Consider the following 15,055-nt stretch of genomic DNA (forward strand, 5'->3'; position numbering starts at 1 on the left):
GTATAATTTTTAAATGTATGTAAATATCTAATACACATATAGTTTGCAATAAAAATACACATATTGCTAAACACTGTCCACAATGGCTAACAGGAAGAAAAATATTAACAAAAAGAAAGAACAAAAATACTTCCCTGAAACACAAAAACCTTGCAAGAAGAAAATACAAACAGGAATGTGCCCAGTCTTATCTTCAGTTAGTGGTATGACTCATTCAACACTTGTTTATGGTGTGTCTCTTTGTCACAAGCAACACAGTTCTTAGTTCCTTCCCCTCTTCAAACTCCAGCTACTACTAAATGCAATTAATATCAAAGTGACCACATTTCTAATTTTAAGGGAACCATCTTCTTCCTCTTCCCATGTTCCTGTGAGTCCTTAAAATTAGTACATCAGCTTTCTAGAAAATGTTATAGGCTCATCCCCAGGATGGGACAATTGCTTCATATGACAATTTACTATCTAGTTCATGTCTCTCTATTGGACAGGTTTAACGTGCCAAAGGTACTTAAGAACATGTGTTGTCTGAATCCTGTCTGCTTCATATCTCCACAAGGGCAGAGAATTTCTCTCTCAAAGCCTAGCTATGAGGGGAAATTAGAAAATCCACTTTGGCTTTGATCCAAGAATACCAAAATATATTCTCCAATTCAGCTTTACCAGTAATTAAGCTAATATTTTAAGTCCTATTGTATACTTCTGTGAATTTTTCAACTGGTTGAGAACTTAAGAGTATAAAATTATTAGCCTCAAGCCACAATACTAACCAAAAATTATGAGAGTTGGGATTATGTTAAGTAAGAGATTAAACAAAATGAAAACAGAACAACAAAACCAAACACACATACACACCCACTCTCTTTCTCTGTCTCTCTGTCTCTCTGTCTCTCTGTCTCTCTGTCTCTCTCTCTCTCTCTCTCTCTTCTTTCCCTTTACAACAACAAGCAGACAGGTAGAAGTATCAGGAATTACGAGATTGGGTTTTCCTGCCACCTTATTGTGGAGGGTGGGCAGTTTGGTGACTTAGTCACTAAAAGAATATAACCCCCGCTACCTCTGCAGGCAAATGAAAAAAAAAAGGAAGAAAATCAGCCAGAAGTTACGATCTTCTTAACCTAATAAACAGCAACATAAAATCTTTAAGAAAAAAATTTTAAATAGTTAAACCTACCTGATCCCAAAAAACATTATGAAGCAGTTCACAGAAGCATACAACAAATAAAATACACGTAAACTTAAAATCCTCTACTTTTTTGTATTATGAAACAGTAATCTCTTGCCCTGTTTGAGATACCACAACTTTTTCATGCTTATGTTTTCACCTACATCCCACTCCAAGAAGTACTCAAAAATATCTAGCAGTCTCAAAAACGAAGGCTAAGTTCCTCAAATAATTTCTATAAGGATGCATACTATAATGATCCTTAATAAGTCACCTCCCACTCCATCAAAAGATTATGATCTATCCAGTCTGCTATTTCTGACAGTGCTACCAAAAGACATCTGTATCAGAAGCCCATGGTCAACTTCTGACATTCAAAACACACTCACTCACACATCCTACTTTTCTATTTGACTATTTCCTTCCTTTCAAACTCTATTATCTAAAACTACTTCCTTAAATTATACTTGATCTACCAAATTATTGTTAAAACATTTGTACATTAACAAACTTGCTAAAATATCTATTTCAGTACTTTTGTAACTGTATTAACCAAATCCTTTTTTCCAAAAATCAAATCTCAAACCTTCTTTTTTGCATAATGTACTTTGGTGCTTTATCTTCCTCTATATCTTACTTACTGAGTTCTGAAGATACCAGGAAATCTGCATGTCCTGAATAGGGGAAATATTTTTCCTCATTGCCTATATTTATTCTGCCCCATTTCCTCTAAGTCTTCCATTCATTCTTATTTAATCCATGGTATTTTTCCCAATTCTACTTCTATCTAGACCTATATACACATCCAATCACTTGGAGCCAATATGATATAGCTCTGGTGTCTAACCTTCATTTATTTAACTCCTGGTTCTTACAAAAGCTATTCCATAAATATTCCAAACATTATCAATTAACCACAATGACGTGTGACTTTAGCATCCACAATGGCGTGTGACGTTAGCATCAACTTCTAATGTGAAAGCATTCCCATTTCATCCTAAACATAAGTAAATCCAAAAATCAATGTCAGAAGAAAGAACATTACATATAGAATGTCTGGCATTTGGTTCATGTTAAAGTATTCATTAGTTTATCTAACGTTAAGTTAAAATAATGAGCTTCAGTTTTAGGTTGGTAAGAAAAACGCTACTATCTATTTCAGAATAGCAACCCAATACATACCTTTGTAGAAATGAGTTTCTTCTGGATTTATCCAAGTAACAGAGAATGAATCCAAATTACATTATTAAAAAAAAAAAAACTAAATGTCCTACAGACATTGCTGACTCAGTATGCCAAAAGGTATTAGATTTAATTAACTTGACCATTTGCTGAAATTTAAATCTTAGTAAGAGGCTGTAGTTACCTCTTTTTGTAGATGAAGTTTGAAGCAACTGTTTGGCTTTGAGGGAAGTACGAGGCAAATTTTTCAGCCTTTGCGAAGCTGTTGAAAAATAAGGAACTGTAATATTTGCCTGGAAGGACAAGATAAATGCTACAGGTTCTGTATATTTTAATACAAACTTGAAAATTTATCAAGGAACAGAAACCACAAGGTGAAAATATGTTAGAATCCCAGAAGCAGAGGAATTTTAAAGTGATGCTTGGTGCATTAAGTTGGAAAGGAAAGGGGATGGAAATCTTAGTGCAAAGTGCATATTTCCAGAAATAGTTTCTTATAGATGAGAAAATCTACAATATGTAAACCGACCAAAATATCAAAGAGAAAACAAGCCACCAGCAAACATGCTACAGGACGCAAAGAATAGAAAGCTTATAATTAAGTAAAAGTGATGAACACAAGCACACAGTATAGAATGAAATAAATGTAGTATTTGTTCAATGCAAAGCAGACTTTGGCAAAGCAGTTATTGTTAGATGAATTGCCCTAACATGAAACAGTAAATCCCATACTCAAAAAGGAGAAGAAAACTCAGAACCAGGCAGGTCCTCAAGAGAGCACAATCCCATGGCCTCTAGTATGTTCATCATCACCTTGCTGTAGAACACAACTAAATTGTACTTTAGACTTTGGTAGCAATGTATCTGGGCTGTGCATATATGCCTATGGGGTAGATAGAGAGGGGTGAGTGTGTATATTGGTGGGGTTGAGGGGTTTGGAGGAGCCAGAGCATCTGCTTTCTAAAGTGATTAAGGGGGAGTCTGAAACTTTCTTCAAAACTCTTAATCTATTAATTGCAATGAAATGCACAAAACTGGCATGTTAGCAGCAGCCCAGAGCCACCCATAGTTATTTAAAGCTCACCACAGTGAACTGATGAATCTCACACCTACCAGTGCAGTCACCTATTTAAGTGGCTATAAAATGTCACTGATTTGAAAGTCAAATTTCATATACCTCTAGGATTTATATGCCAAAACAAAACAAAATACCACCTTACAATCATAAATCCGGCCAGAGTTTAAACAATCACTGGGTTGATAAAGATATACTTGATAACGATAGAAGAGAATTAAGAAGAATTTCTCTTTCACTCTATTGCTTAACCTTATCAATGCTGAAAAAATACTGTTTTCTCACTGTCTGATAACAAACATCTTTAAAAAGTAACAAGTGTACCTGATTTTTATAGTACTCAACACATTACTATAGCTAAATAATATTTTATGCCAGTTTAACTTAAATATTGCCATGAAGACTAGCAAAAATTCTCCAAACCTTAAAAAATAAACCCATCAATTTTATAATGCATTCTCTCATATTCATTTATATATTTATTCATACATGTTTTCAACCATTCGTATTTTCATTAATTCACTCATTCATTTGTTGCTGCTTTCTCTAAATCTTTTCAATAGTTAATAATCGACTTTATTCCAGGTACTGTTTTAAGTACAATGGGATTATTAGCCAACTAGACAAAGTTCCTGTTTTCATGGACCTAACATTCTCGGAAAGGGGAAACAGACAATAAACAAAGAGTAAAATATATGGCCTGCCAGATGGTGATAGTTGCTAAGGAGAAAATTAAGTAGGAAAGGGGGACAGAAAGTAGGAGATTTAAGTTGCAAATATAAATAGGATGATTAGGAAAGATTTACCTGAGATGACATTTGCATAAAGATTCAAAGGAAGAGAGGAAGTGAACATATAGATATCTGGGGAAAGTATTCCAGACAGAAAGAAGAGCAAAGGTAAAGGACCTGAGGTAGGAGTGTGCCTGTATGTTTGAAAAACGAAGTAGGCCACTGTGATTGGAATGGATTAAATGAGGGCAGAAGGTACTGACTCTATTTACACTGGCAACCCACACTATCTACTAACCATTACAATTTTTTAATAAAGACTAATATCACATATTGCTTACAATCAATGTTTTGGAAAGGTCCTATTTAAGCTAACAGCTATGGAAACTCTAATGGACCTTATTCATCCCTCAAGTTTAATGTCACAACAACAGCATTTATAAACAACTGAAAACTGTCCAATCATCTGAAGAATCAGATTATAAACAGAATCAGGCAATATACTCTAAATTTGCCTGATACAATAAATTTGGCAGAATGAAATAATGATTTTTATAAGGCACCACACAGTCACAAATGTTACTCAACTAAAACAAATTTATCTGATTATCAAGCTTAATTTGATCCGTTTTCTAGACAAAATCACCTTTTAAGTGGCAAAACATAGCAGATAAACTGAAAGTCTCCAGATCTTTCTAAAATAAGAATTCCATGCATTAGCTGTTTTAAAATATTTATGGTTTCCCTGGTTTGTTTTAATATTTATGTAATTCCAAATTAAAAAGACCCACTGTGAGAAGCAAAGATGGCACAGTGAAACAATTACTCTTACTACATTATTTAATGGTTTCCTCAACAAACCAATTCCAAAAACCTCTGTATTTCTGTTAAACATATATCACCATTTTCCAAATCATCCAAGCTCGGTTTTCTTACTTAAAATTCCATTGATCTGTCCCTTCCTTTTCATCCCCACTATCTCCTAAATACCTGATTCAGAGCTTCATCACTCTATTTTTGGACTAGAACAGTGTCCTTTTGGGTCTCCCTACATCTAATCCTTCCAGTTTATTCATGCACATGAAGCAGGGTGGTGAAAGTGCTGCCTCCAGCCCCCAGATGCAGGTAATGAGTGGGTGCCGGGAATTCAGAAACAAAAATAAAACAAGCTTGGTTTGTTTTTTTATTGTCATGTCCCAGCAATAATAATCAATGTTATTAATAAATGCTCCTCCCTAAAGAAAATAATTTGTTGGCCTAAGTTATAAACAACTGCTGCAGGTACTGTTCTGTTAATAACATATATGTAAGATTAAATTAGCACATTTTAATACTTATCCTTTAATAAACATTGCATGTCATGTGAAGATAATTAGGAGAACTCCCAGTTAGAGTCTCCCCTGACACACGTGGATTCAGCTACATGTTTCTTTCAAGAGTAAGTTCATAGCCATTTAAAATTAAGCTCACTTCAGCAGAATATGTGCTCCCAACCCATATGGTACAATGATACATACATTCCTGTATTTGGACAGATTAGAAATAATGATGGAATGATGATTATCAAATCAATGAAAGAATATGAGTTACTTCAATTCTGTCATTATATGTCACTTTGAGTATGTATTTAACATTTTTCAGCTATGAAGACACTTAAGAATCATTAGACTTAATCCCCAAAGGAAGGATGTAGACATTATGGAAATTTCTAGAATTCCCTATAAAATGGGATTTTATGACTCTGCCACATTTATCTTATGTTGAAGATTTTCCTTATTTATACAGCAGTTGCTTTGTGAAAAACAAAAACCTTTCAGAATTAAAAATTGAAGACTGTTCTTCAGTTGATCTAAATGAAGTTGATAAATTTGGCTACAGTGTGTATTGAACCTCAATATGCAAAGATCAATTCTGAAGAAACTGACAAATTTGCAGCAGCTGAAGGTATAATATTCAGTACTATAACAGTCTAATAAGTAAGTTTTTTCCTTTAAAAAAACTAATAAATCTAAAAGTATGAACCCATTATCTTTTCTTTTCACTGTAATGTTGATTTTATTATTTATCTTTTTCACAGTTATAAAACAAAATTCTATAAAAAAATTGTTTTCACTATCTGCATTTTTTCCTGGCCATTATTATAACTCATTACATTTCATGATTATTGAACATAATTTGTTACATGGGGGTATATAAAAAATAATCTTATCCAAGTGCCAAGTACTAAATAAGCAGAAGCCACTATAAATAAAAATTACTGTTATGTAAAATGTCCCTTTGTCCCCAACCCCTCCCCCTGACATTGTTTCAAACCTTTTACTGCTTATAAATTCTCATTCAGTCATCCTTTAATGGTCTCTCCTCTGCATCCAAATTTCTCAGTGTAACCCAGTCACATTTCTACTTGATTAGAAGTATAGAAAAAAATTGATTCAGAGCTTATCACCCCCTGCACCACTGCCTTTGTTCAGATCTTCATTTCTTTCCTCGATTATGCATTAGCCTAAGTGGTTTCTAGACTCTCCTCAACTCTAATTCACTCTCCACATTGATAACAGATTGAATTTTCTAGGAAATAACTTTGATTAAAAGCCTACCATGGCTCCCTACACTTATAGGATGAAATCCAAACTTCTTAATATGATACTAAAAACTCCGACAATCTGTCCCATACCTACATTTCTCATTCTTTGTCACTGAACACACTATTCTGTACCATACCCTTTAGTCATATAAAACCACTATAATCAGTGTCATCTTTAAGACTTCATTAACAATCCCACTGCTAGGAAAATCTATCCTCCCTTGTGTGGCAACACATAAGCTCCTCCTGAGCTATCTGAGATAGCTTTCTGAGATGGCTTTCAGTATCTTCCCAGAAAACCTCTTCACACTGTTTAGTTTAATGCCTCTCTTGTTCTTTCAGAAGTTCCTGCCTATCATTCCCTGCTACTGAAGGGCCCAAGCTGTTTCATTCATATTTATATTCCCAGAGGGGGGAACAGAACCAATAAGCAAATACGTTAAGTAATTAAGGAGCACATAAGTGACAGACTACAGGGTAAAATCCAGAGATCTAAACTAAACAATCAAGAGGCTCCACAGTTGAAGTCTAATACAGTGGTTCTCAAACTTGAATAGGCCCAAGAATCAGCTGAGACACGCCTAAAAAACAGAGATTCTGGGTTTCAGTCCCAGACGTATTCAAACAGAATTTATAGAAGAGCCAGAAAACTGGATTTATAAAATATCTTTGTGAATAATTGACCCAATATCATACTACTTATTCTTAATCAGAAGTTTTACAAATATTTCATTCATTCTTACATTAACACATTACACATATTTATTGTAACTTTTTTATTTCAATTTATGTTTCATAATTATGTAAAATTCAAGTGTAATATTTTAGTGTTTTGTTTCTAAATAAAGTCTGGATGAGAATTCCTTCCCCAGGGGCCTCAGTGCAATCTTGCTGCATACATAAGCTGACCACTGCTCTGGAAACTCTCTTCAGTGAGAGGTCCAGAGTAGAATATTGATCCTATATATACTTTTTCTCTGGGGGTATACTCGATATCCTATACAAAAATATTCTTCCATTTGGCTAAATGTAAACAAATGAATAAACACTACACTAAATTATTTTAATCCTTTGTGGTAATTCACAAAGTACTTTATAGTTCAAATCCCAAATCATGCTCCAACAGAGTCATCCAAAATACTTTACAAGATACATACTCATTCAGTTGGGTGAGAAGGACATAATCAAAACAATGACTGGGAGAAAACCAGGAGGCTCAAGGAGAAGTTGGGAGGAGGGAGTAATCCGGCTTGGTTTTGCCACTTTTCTAGTTATATAACATCAAACATATAATTTATATGGATCTCTGCTCCCTCTTTATAAAAAGAAATGGGTTGCTGTGGGGTTCAAATGAGGTAATACATGTGAAGTAAATATTTTAAAATATTAACCAAAGTTTGAGCATAATTATTATTACTTTTTTAAACCAGGAGATTTTTGGGGGTTTTCTCCCTTTTCTTTCCTTATTTCTGAACTAGTAATTTCAGTATTTTTCTGAAAATTAAACTTTCTATTAAACCTGTGCTCTAGCAGCCTTAGAAAGCAAGACACTCATCTTGAAAAGCTCTGTTACTGACATTCTTTCTGTTAACTAGAGAAGCTGATAAAATTATATGTATCCATGATCTCTGCAATGCTCTGGTTTTCTTAAACTTTTTAAGTTACTTACATTTTCCAAATACAGAAGTCAAAAATTGGTAATAGCTATAAAAAGGAAATTACACTAGAGCTCTTAAAATACTCATATTTGAATGCCAGCATCCACAATAATGCAGCCACAGCAAATAAGCATATAAAAACAGTGATTGGCATAGTAACAAGGCAAAAGTAGTGGTCCCTTAGGTGGAAATAACAGCAACTTTGCAAAGTTAGGTTCATGCAGACCAGCAAGTAAGAACCAAAAGCTTTACCACTAAAGAGCTGGAAAAACAAATACTTCAAAGAAAACAAAATGCAACATCTATTATACTAACTGGTTTATACAAAAAATAAAAAATACTAATTCACATATAAAATGTATAAAACTTATGATAGTATTTGCATATACTTACATATCAAAATAAAAAAGGCTACTATAAAAACAATATACATATACACACACACTAATTAGAAGAACACTTAACATATCTACATTCTTATGTATCAAAGATAAATGTAAAATTTTAAGAAATATAGATAACAGTTTGCTTCATGATGTATTAACTTCAAACAAGAAGCTTTAAATATTTTTATAAAATAAACTTTATTAAGTTTTAAACTTGCTAATATTGTTACTACTTTCCAAATACATTTTTGTGAGTAATGACTTTACACTAAAATACGTTTGTGACATTTTAATCCTCACTACAGCTACAAATATAATAAGAATACATACTTTTTTAAAAGAGTATGGTACCTTACTTTCTCTTCTGCCTGTACATTATTCAAATATTGAAATACACTATTATGAAACTGCATACATATACTCCACATAGAAGTAATTAGTGATTAGAATCTTATTATGTTTCCCTATAAATTTTTCTTAATTAACAACTTCTGGGAAAAAAGAAAAAATTATTCACCTGTGGGAAATTCTAGGGAATCAGTAGGTGATTATATCATGGTGATTTTACCACTGGGGAAAGTAATTAAGAGTTTAAGATATGGTCAATATAGTTTTCTACTATTAACATTTTTATCATAGGTCCTTAAGCTTTTCTTTTTTCTTCTGTTTTTGTGAAAAATTATTTTTCATTTCCATGCAGCTTTGAGATACTAGAACAGTTCAAATGAAGAGCATGTTTTAGGGCATGAGAAAATAACCCTGAGTAAAAGAGTTGGTACTGACAGTAAAGAGGGTGGAGATATATGTAATTAGTAAAATAGGGAAATAATTAGTGTTAATAATTGACCTACTTCATAGAATTGTTCTGAGGATTAAACAGGATTATGTATGTACAGAACAGTATGTTGTGAGTTTCTGTAATGTAAATAATATCAAAAGCAACTTATAAATGAGAAAAGTTTACCAATACTATTACAAAAGTTATTTTCATTCAAATACATCTTTTCCTGGACTGTTAATTTCTGAGTCACCAAGTAACAACGGCTTAACACAGTATCAGCTAACACAAAGGATCATTCAAAGCAGAGTGAAAGGGAATTAAAATAGAATTGAAAGCTTTCAAAGTTGTATTACTGAATAAGTAAGTTATAAACGAATAGTCAATAACGTCATGTTTCTATCACTTCTTCCTTACGGCTCTGAGAAAATGAAGGACCACATCACAGTGACCACATCAACCATAGCCGGTAACAGGTTACAAAGGAACTGAGTGCATCAGACTACAGGACTGAGGTGAGCTGTGGGCATATTGAACATTTCTAAGATTATAAAAATGACTTTGATAGTTTGTTTAAAATTGGTTCGACTACATGCTCACATTTATCATAGTTAATAAGTAATAATTTTTGTAAAGAGTTCAATTCTTTTGTAATCACCTTGCCCAGTAAAGTACACAGTGCCCATCTACTCCCACATAACTTCTCAGCACAATTTGGCCACTTTGCCTTCCAAGTTCTTTCTGCATGATTCTCTCAGATTTTTGTTTATGTTGCATATGTCTCCTTAACTCAACAGTCTCAACCCTTCTTTCCATCAAATTATCTTCAATTTTTAAAAAATATGAAGTCCTACATTTGAAGTATTTGTTTTATTCATTCAGAATTTAACATGTCTTTAATTGTGATAGCGAGTTTACAGGATCATTATTGATTTTATAGGATCTCTAGTAAGAAAGCTGCTTGGGTTTTAAGTGGTCTGTTTCAGGACTATTTATCCCTCAAATCCTGTCATTTTTAATGTGTAATATTGCAGAATGTGAAGTTTTTATATATATTTATAATGAATAACATTTTAAAAAATATACAAATATATAATTACATGTATTTATATATATAAATTATATTTATATATTAAATAGCTAGACTTAACTTATTTTAAAATTCTGGAGAGACCAATTTCATACAGATGTAATTAGTAATACAACTGGGTATCTAACAGGGACAAATTAAAAATTTTAATATATCTTAATTATCTTATAGCAATTAATCTCTACACTTTACTATAATAGTTTAACATTGCTATTCAGCACAAAATTAATATCTATAATTTTCATTTTCCTTTAAATAACTAATACATGAAAGACACTTACTGGCTGAAGCCTGAGGTTGCATGCGAGGTATTCCTCCATTTGGCACTTGAAAATTTGAGTCACTTCTGCTGCTTTTCACTGAGTCAACTTGTGTATTAGATGTTCGGGATAGGTTTGGAAGACTGCGTCTTAATTTTTCTATAACAATAGAATTTCAATTTTTAAAAAAATGATACCATTCTTTCAGATGGAGAAAGAATTAAACTATTAATTGAGATTCAAAAATCAAATTCTTTATTTAAACATTCTGCATATTTTAGAAAAACAGGAATTACATGTCTTATAAAAATAAACTCAATCCAAATTCTATAAATGCATAGCAGAGGACCTTTAAAAAGAACCATACATTATTTAAATCAAAATCTGTACCATCAGCTATAGATCACTTCATGAGTAGAACAAAGAAAACCAATAAAAATTAAAACCAATAAAAATCTCTTTTATTTTTTATTGATTCACTATTAATAAACCAGTAAACTGACTAAATTCTTGATCCACTTCTCTGAAATACAGAAACTTGATAAAAATTGAATTTTCATAATGAAATATAAAGGATCATCTTTTCCCAGAAACATTCTAATTACCTTCATTTTTAACATTGCTTGTCTGTAAATCCGAGGGATGGCCCTGAAGTGAAAGGCGAGGTTGCTGTAAGCGGCTAATCCTGGGCTGTGGGGACACTCTACTATATTCTATTCCCCGAGCAGGAGATCGTGAACGAGGTGAATTCCTTGGTGACTGCTTAGGTGATGGTCGAGGTGAATTGCGTGGTGATGGTGAAAACCTGTTAACAGCAGGGTATACTGCATGATGCATATTGTCATCTTCATCATCTAAACTTTGTGCATCAAGTTCCTGATCACTAAAAGTACCCCGTCTTGTAGAATTGCAAGATGAACCAGAACTGCGCCGAGATGTAGTGGCTGCATATTCTTGCCGGAGACCTGACAATAATGAATGTTATTTTATTTCTTTAGTTTATTTTATTCCTTTAGTTTAATCTTTATACATTTAAATATTTTTAAGATTCAAAAGCAAGAGATTATCATTGAAAAATTGAAATGCGGTAAAACGTGTAAAGGAAAACTCTCTTTTCACCTGAATCATCTTAGACATTTTCCCATATGATGCAACATAAGCCACACTGACAGGTTATTTTTTAGTTAAATGAAATCCTATGAACCTTCGCTCAATTTCAACATTTCTTCTTGAATCTGAAATCTATATTACAAGTAGACCCATAAATTTAATAATATTTCTATTCCCAAAGACAGTAATGCAAATTTGAGTGAGATTAACATTAAAGGAGTATTGAGCGAAAACAATTACTGTCCAACCAGTGGAAAGAATACATCAGTGAGTAAATAAACTCCCCATATACTGAATCACTGGATTAATCTTATTCATGAAGATGATGAGGGAAACTTTTATCCCACACTTAGGAATTTAATACTTGGGGCATAAATGAAATTTCAATTGCTTCATAGCCCAAGAGACTTGAATAAAACAAGTTTAAATTCTAAGCCATCAAGCAAGAATTTTCAAAGGAGTCCCCTATGTATCTCGATACATCCAGAAACATCTAAGCAATCTTAGAAGTAATTCAAATAGTACAAAAACTTCTAAAATAAAAACAAATGTTGACACATATTCAAAAAGGAAAAAAACGGCAATTCAAAAGAAGCACAGGATTTAGATAACATATTGAGCAAGGCCTGCTAACTACTCGCAGTATAGTGTAAAACATCTGTTATAGAGTAGAATACAAACTTTTAAGTTATATATTCACACAGAGTGCTATCAATATGGTTCCCCAAAGTAGTGGATTGAGAGTCACACTAGAGTACCTGTAAAACTACAGATTCCTGGAGCCCATCTAGACCTTCAGTCAAGTTTGAGAACTGCTATAATAGCCGACAAGATACTCAGTATCTTGTTATAGCAAATGTGGCACGAAAGTGAGAGCAGACCAGTGAAAGAGCACTGTTTTAGAAAAGAAAAACCCAGATCCTGATGCAGGCTCCCCACTAACAAGGGGATCTTAAGGAAGTCACAATCACTGTGGGATAGTGTGTTTCTCATCTTAAAAATGAGGGGGCTGCATGGTATGCCATGATTTTTCTTAATGGTAAAGTCTCCAGATAAGCATTTATATTTAAAAACAAAACAAAACAAAAAAACAAATGAGGGGGCTTAACCAGGCAACAAGTCAAATATGTAATTCTACATTTCTGTTACCAAAAAACTACACAATGATGTAAAATGGAAAATCATTCTCGAAAAGAAAAAAAAAGCTGATGTTTTCAAGGAGGTATCACACACTGTTAGCATTTTTTTTTTTAACTCACCAGGAAAAGGAGTATTTGTATAAGTGGGTAACTTAGAAAGGATTACTAAAGTGAGGCTAAAATTTCTATCATTTGCTACCAACATACAATATGAAAGCTCTATCAAATAGCTGGTTGAATTCTGAACAAAATACTGGGGTAATACTGGGGTCTAAAGTTAGGGCTCAAAGAAGAAATGACTGAGTTTACTCTTAGTTAGGCGTCCTTCTGTCACAGCCATGACGGTAACTAGCCCCTCACTAGCTGACAATACCACAGTCTCAGTGAGGAATTACACAAAATTACACAAAAGCACCACCTTATTAGTTTCTAGGGCTAAAGATAAATAAAGCAAGCACCAAGTCTATCTTTCTAAGGGAAGCTGTGTGAAAAATGGGAAATGAATCAGCAGAGTAAGAAACATTCTGCAGTTTCTTAATAAATGTGCTAGCTTGATAAACTTACTTTGTATTTATATAAAAGAATGGGCCTCAAACAAAGTTTTTTTATCTAAATTACAGCAATGCTCCCTTACCCTCAGCCAACTGACAAGGCTCTGAAATATGTGCTTCAAAGATTTTCATTTAAAGGTTTAAAGGGATCACCTTAGAGACTGCTTATTTCACAATTAAGCCAGTAGCATCTTATAATAAAATGTATAAGCAATAATACTATCACTATTATTTACATTCAGATCAAAGTCAGACATCAAGAATCCTTGACATATGAAAAAGTTTGTGCATATGTACATTTTAGGGATGACTGGGGACATAATTTTTATTGGTTTCTCAAAGGTGTCTGTGACCTGAAAAGTGGCAAGGACCACAGTGCAAAGCATCACATGCTTCATTTAATGTCAAAATTCCAATTTTTCATGAAGGTCTCTTTCATAGTTTATACCTTACATTCTTAGAGTGGTGATATTTGCCCCCAAGGGGGAAAAATTAATTCCTGAAGTGTGAAAAATTTTAGATATCAATAATAGTTTGTGTTCTTCATAATATATAAAGAGATATGAAGTGTATCTATGGGATTAGAATTTCAAGAGGGGATGGTGGGCAAAAGGTAAAAATGTCTAAAAAGGCCCGTTAGGGGTCGATAATGAAAAAACGTTGAGGAACTCTGGTCTACACTAGGGAAACACAGAGTAATACAGTCATAACTACACTAGTGAGTTCCAGTGCAGAGTAACATATAGGGTTCCAGTCATACAGAAGCTGAGCATAACCTGCCTTTCTTTGCTCCTCACACAGCAAACTGCTCTATATAAAATGATCTCTGAAAACAAGTTGATGAATAAAGAAGCCCATATGTTGAAAAAGCCTCTGAGATTTCAACATTTCTACTCTTACTACATTACTATTTCTTTAAGACATATTTAATACCCACAACAAAATTGCATAGTAGTAATGAGACACCTAACTTTAACAATTAATATACTTACTTTCTTCCTGCATCCGAGCTAGAATCTGCACATCTGTTACATCATTTAGCTTATAATTGGATCCAATAGAATCTTCATCTAATTCTGAAGCACTTAACTCACTGTCTATAGAGGACTGAGGACTGAGTGGAGGATTTCCGTCTGATGAACTTTTCAAATTACCTTAAAAAAAGAAAAAGATTCAAACTTTGATGAAAGAAAAACTGAACATCTATTGCAATTAACTCAATATTATATCTTTTGATTCAGTCCATTATTATCTTGCCTTTTCTGTCTGTAAAATTCCCAAATACTGAAATTAAAAATTGACCTTGCTAAGAATAAAGAGGGTTATAGAGACTCCTTCATATACTGTGG

General features: G+C 33.2%; 1 protein-coding gene across 2 annotated transcripts in view; it reads right to left on the bottom strand.

The window, feature by feature from the left end:
• SLAIN2 (SLAIN motif family member 2) overlaps positions 1-15,055 on the bottom strand; it is a 70,251-nt gene that overhangs the window by 21,221 nt on the left and 33,975 nt on the right. Inside the window, exons 4-7 of one of the 2 annotated variants that reach the window (XM_017678665.3) lie at positions 14,699-14,860; positions 11,512-11,871; positions 10,928-11,065; positions 2,529-2,606 (exon numbers count right to left, since the gene is read on the bottom strand). In XM_017678665.3, the coding sequence (XP_017534154.2) occupies positions 2,529-2,606; positions 10,928-11,065; positions 11,512-11,871; positions 14,699-14,860 (738 nt within the window). The remainder of the gene's footprint in view (positions 1-2,528; positions 2,607-10,927; positions 11,066-11,511; positions 11,872-14,698; positions 14,861-15,055) is intronic. The other variant, XM_017678669.3, reaches the window with a different exon arrangement.

Source organism: Manis javanica, chromosome 5, assembly GCF_040802235.1.
Source record: "Manis javanica isolate MJ-LG chromosome 5, MJ_LKY, whole genome shotgun sequence".
Lineage (NCBI taxonomy): Eukaryota > Metazoa > Chordata > Mammalia > Pholidota > Manidae > Manis > Manis javanica.